The 5472-nt window shown below is 27.8% G+C and overlaps 1 protein-coding gene across 1 annotated transcript; it reads right to left on the bottom strand.

Annotated features, from left to right (window-relative positions):
- Positions 1-383: 383 nt before the first annotated feature.
- Positions 384-3180, bottom strand: LOC110728766 (FK506-binding protein 4-like). The gene is made up of 8 exons (XM_021908416.1): positions 3137-3180; positions 2331-2378; positions 2234-2243; positions 2079-2135; positions 1545-1620; positions 1352-1449; positions 820-957; positions 384-620 (listed from the first exon to the last, which is right to left on the bottom strand). Exons 1-8 carry the CDS (start codon positions 3178-3180, stop codon positions 384-386), a joined length of 708 nt encoding a protein of 235 aa, XP_021764108.1.
- Between the last annotated feature and the right edge of the window lie 2292 nt (positions 3181-5472).

Here is a 5472-nt window from a genome sequence, read left to right as displayed (position 1 = left end):
TAGAATCTTCATCCGATGAAACTTCATCAAGCTGTAACTTCCTCTTTCCAAGAGTTTTTTTTTTTTTTTTTTTTTTTTTTTTTTTGTGTAGAAGATTCAACATGTTCTACGAAATGAACAAATATGTTAATATAAATGATCATATTATTTTGTGTAAATGAACAATATTCTAAATTTGCTAAGATGTACCTTCTTTCTTTGTAATTTTTTTCACTCCCCCTTTGGTAGTTCCAGCAATTCTTTTTTTACCACTTGTATAAATTTTTCAAATTGTATACATGTAAGTATAAATAATAAAATTGAACATTATAGTTTTATAATATGAACAATTACCTTCTTGTTTCTTTTTCCTCTTTGCAGCAACAAGCGCAATATCTTTTTTCTCAACCACTCCGGTAGCTTTTTTCCTCCTTTGGAGCAGCAGGGGCAGCAAGAGTTCCCCTTTTCCCCTTTGCAGCAACAGGGGCAGAAGTACCTTTTTTCCTCTTTGCAACAGCAGGGGAAGTAGGAGTGCCCTTTTTCCCCTTTGGAGCAGAAGGGGAAGTAGGAGTACCTTTTTTCCCCTTTGGAGCAACAGGGGCAAGGAGGAGTGTCCTTTTTCCCCTTTGCAGCAGTAGGGTCTGGAGGAGTGGTCTTTGTTTCAACATTTGTCATTGATGTGTATATGAACATTGTAATTATTAAGTATGAACATTGTATAAATATTTGAGCTTTGTATTTTACATTACATAAGAGGTACAAATATTACCTATGTCTTTACTTCTTGTTTGTCTTCCCACATGGATTTCATTTAGTTCGTTATTTTTTGTTTTTTAGAACTCTTCTTGCAACCATTTTGTATCTTGTTGTCTTTTGTGATGATTCTTCACTTTTTTGTGAAGCTTGAAGTTCATCATTTTGCATAGCTATTTCTCTTTGTTCTAATTCTGTTTCATCCTCGACAATCACTGTACTAAACTTTTATACAATTAATGTATTTAAAAGTATTAATATAAAACAAATAGATATAAATTTTACCTTTAAAATCTTTTGTTATAACTTTTTTATACTCAACAGGTTTCTTAGCATCTTGTACAAGTTCATTTGATTCTTTTTTTCCCCTCTTACATCAAATATATGTTTTTCCCATGTTAAATAGAGCAAATATATAATTGCATAAATAATGTTCATTTACTTTTTATATATGAACATTTTACCTTCAACAGGTGCTTTGCTTGCAACTGCTTCCTCCTATACATGATCTAGTTTATTTGAATCTTTTAGACCCTCTACATATAAATTCATGAGTTTAGTTAAATTTCAAAGTTTAGACTTAATTTTCAATTTACTTTTTATTAATGAACATTATTACCTTCAATATTGCTTTGTTTAAAACTGATTCCCCTTCCTTCTTCTCATGATCTGGTTCCTTCTTGTCATGATCTGGTACCATTGAATCTTTTGGTTCACCTAATATATCAAATACAAGTTTTCATATATTAAATTCAAACAAATAAATAATCTCATACATGTTCATTTTAGTTTTTATAAATGAACATTTCTACCTTCAGAATTTTCTTTGCTTACAACTGCTTCCTCTTCCTTCTTCTCATGATCTGGTTCCTTTGAATCTTGGTTCACCTAACATATCAAATATATGTTTTAATATATTAATAACAATCAAATAAATAATCTAATTAAAAATGTTCATTTTAGTATTTATATATGAACATTTTACCTTCAGCTTTTTTTGCTTTAGCTTGCTCTTTTTCAGCAGGTGATTTCTTTCCATCATCAGCTTTATCTTTTTTCTTTTTTAATAACAAATTCTTATTTTGAAGCTTTTGAAAAATTTTCTGAGTTGTTTTTGCTAACTTTCTGTAAAAAAAAGATGAGAAGAACAATATTAGTTGAAACATTATAATGTATTTATATATTATTTATCATTAAACATTATGAAACTAAACATAGGCTGGATTTTTTCTTGCATTATGTTGGACTGTTTTCATTTTTTTGTTTTATTTTCAAATAAAATTACAAATATTAGAATATAGCATAAAAATTAAACAATTTATTACGATGTATTGTAAAATGTATACCTCTATATCGTTTTTTGTTGTACTTAAGTAGAACTGTGTACAATAACTGATGAATCTCTGAAAAATTTGTTAGACATATAAGTCAATATAAATGATGCTGAAAATGTTTATATTATATAGTGAAAATGAAAATTTGTTACTCTATGCATACTTACTCCATGTTCACTGAAAAATAAAAAATGGCTAGAATATAAAATTAATCTTTTTAATTTATATAAATTATTATTTTATAAGTTCAAAATGAACATTTACCTTTTCTGTATCTTTTCAGAAGAAGTTGATATCCCCTGATCTATTTCTCTGCATTGTTTTTGATTTTCAATAGTTATAATTAAATTTTAGTTTCAATATGATTAATAGGAAATGTATGTAAAAGTGATTAATTTTAATATATTATATGTAAAAATGATTAATTTCATAAATAGTACTAAAATTTAATACTTTATTGGTTCACTTGTCTCTGGCCTTGATTATTACATTATAAATGTTACCTTCATCTTTATTTTTTTTTCACTAAAATTTTAAGAATGATTTTAGATAACTGACATGTATATAATAATAGTTATGTAAATAAAAAAATTGAATGTTTATTAACTTAATTGGGGTTTAACATGTTTTTATCAAAATATGGTTTCCACCAACTACAATGGTTTTCCTTTTTTCCCATTGGAAATAATTGATGGCATAATCTCTTGTTTAATTTTAGGTTTAGAATTTCCATCTCTAAAGTTCATCATGTGTTTCACTTTATATGGTTCAACACTACAATATCAAAAGTTACTATCAATATATCAATTTGCATGCATATTAATATACTTGTTCATAAGGTTACAATAAAATATACTTGTTCATAAGGTTACAATAAAATGAACATTTCTATATATATTATGATAAATGAATATGTAAATGTTCATAATTTTATAGTAAAATGAACATTTATATATGTATAAATGTACAAGTTCAAACATGTATAATTATGAAATTAAAAATCAACAGTCAAAATGTACAACTTCAAACAGGTATATGAACATATAGTAATTCATAATTGATCATTATACCTAGGAATTGGAGACATTTCATTTTCAGCAGGACCACTGGACATTATTATGTCATTTAAAAGTTGAGGATCAATCAGAGGAGATATAGGTTGGCACTTTATTTCATCCCTGTTTGCAAATTTTAATTTTTTATTTTAATTTTACAAATTTCATCAAAATGCATGATAAATAACTTCAAAATTTAATCAAAATGTATGATAAATAACTTAAAAATTCGAAATTAAGTGAAAAATACTTACGAAACTGCAGCATATTTAATTTGTGGAACTTCCTTCTGTAGTCTACAAAAGAAATTACACAAATTAGTACTTTCCTTACTTGTTTTTGAACAAAATTTTAAAAAATTAAGGGTTTAATTCTTAAAATTCTTCACTTACAAATTTTCAGGTTTTGGATCTTCCTTTTGTGTTCTACAAAAGAAATTAAACAAATAAATTTACGGTTGAACAAAATTTCAAAAAATTAGGGTTTAATTGCAAAAATTGATCAAATGAACTTATGATTCTGGTTTTTCAGTAGATTTTTGTTTTGCTAGTGCATGTTCTTCTTGTAGACTACTCATTGTTGATGCGATTGTAACAAATTTTCAGAAAGTAGTAGGAATTATGCTTGTTCATAGGTTTGATGAGAGAGAAAATGCTTAGAAGAAAAATGTAGAATGTGATAAATTTTTCAATTTTTTTTATTCGTATATATATTTGTAGATTTTGCAGTTACTTGCAGTTATTGTGGTAAGTGGGTTGTAATTGCACAGTAATTGCATAGTTAGTGGTAAGTGAGTTTACTGTGGTTAGTGGGAGGTAATGCAGGTGGTTAGTAGGGTGTGGTTAGTGTGGGTAAAGGCTTTATTGTAATTTCAGGAGGGGGGAGTTGGTAGGAATGGCTAAATGGGGGTGTAGTGATTAGGAATTAGTTATGGCCAAAATACTAAAGTGGGCTTAAACCAGATTTTACCTACGGCCCAAAGATCATGTGGAGGGTCCAAAGGTTTAATCTTATTCCTAAACTAATTAGGATTTATTAGAAGATTCTATAAGTTTCTAAGCTTAATTATCCTTTTGAAAAAATAAAATCAAAGAGTTTGAAATTGAATAAAACTTTCCTTTTTTTAAGTCCTAATTCTATTTAGATTAAAGATGTTCAAAGAAAGTCATATATTATTTTCGTGCCTCATAATTTTTATCCAAATATTATATGGTTGGATAGATCTTGAAATTATCTTTCCAATGATGTATTATAATATTAATTCTGAGCTAAAACAAAAAATATATGAAAGAAATACGAAACTCTATCCAAAACTGACACCCTTCCACTTTTTCGGCCATATTTTTTTATCTACCAATTATTTTAGTCTGATTCTAATTGTGTTGGAAAGGATACTTCAATATCTTTCTAACAACATATTATATGACTTATTTGAACTTTTGGATCAAAAGATATGATAAAAACAAAATCCGCAAAAAATTTGTCCTAGCGCCAAACGACAGGTCTGTCGCCTGGTACTAATACCTGTCGCCTGGCACTGCTCCTGTCGTCTGGCGCTAACTCCTGTCGTTGACGACAAGAGGTCTTTTATTCCAAATTGGTTGGACTCGAACTATTTTCTATCTTATCCCGAGCTATTTTTTCAATAAATAGGGGTCGTATTTCCTCGTTTTTATTCACAACAACCATCATCTCTCTATTCTCTCTCTAAAAGCTAGAAAGCTTTCTCTCTCTCTCCATTCTTTTTCTAAACCTTCCCTTTTAATAAATTCCACATACATTAATTAGCTCTAGACACACCTTGCGTAGTTTGAAGTTGCTTTCGCCCTAGACGTGAAAGAAATAGGTACGAGGCATCGTAGTAAGTTCTTTAATTGTATTATTGATCTTTTGATATGGAATCATGCTTAAATTATTTTGTTGATTCCTATTATCTTTTTAGGTTTTTATATTGCTTCCTAATATCATGTTTAGAGTAATAATTAAAATTTCTAATATCATGTATATTATTATGATGCTTCCTATTTCTTTCCTAATATCATGTAAGTGTCATGTTAGAGCTAATTGATGTTTCATGTTTAGTAACATGCTAGGGTTTGTTATTAATCTTGTTAGTATCATGCCTAGGATCTTGATATTATTATTAAGCTTTGATATGATTATGATGATTATATATTATTATTATTATTATTATTATGATGATAATTGTTATTATGTTGCTTGATATTTATTATTGTTATTGCTTGGTCACACCTTTTATGCATGTTTAAAGAGAATTTGTACTTGTAATCATGTTTAATAAGATAATAAATAATCTTGTTTAGGGAAAATATTATTATAATTCAAGTGAT

This window comes from Chenopodium quinoa, unplaced genomic scaffold, assembly GCF_001683475.1.
Source record: "Chenopodium quinoa cultivar QQ74 unplaced genomic scaffold, ASM168347v1, whole genome shotgun sequence".
Lineage (NCBI taxonomy): Eukaryota > Viridiplantae > Streptophyta > Magnoliopsida > Caryophyllales > Amaranthaceae > Chenopodium > Chenopodium quinoa.
The sequence above is the reverse complement of the archived record's forward strand: the minus strand, read 5'-3'. Positions and strand labels throughout refer to the sequence as shown.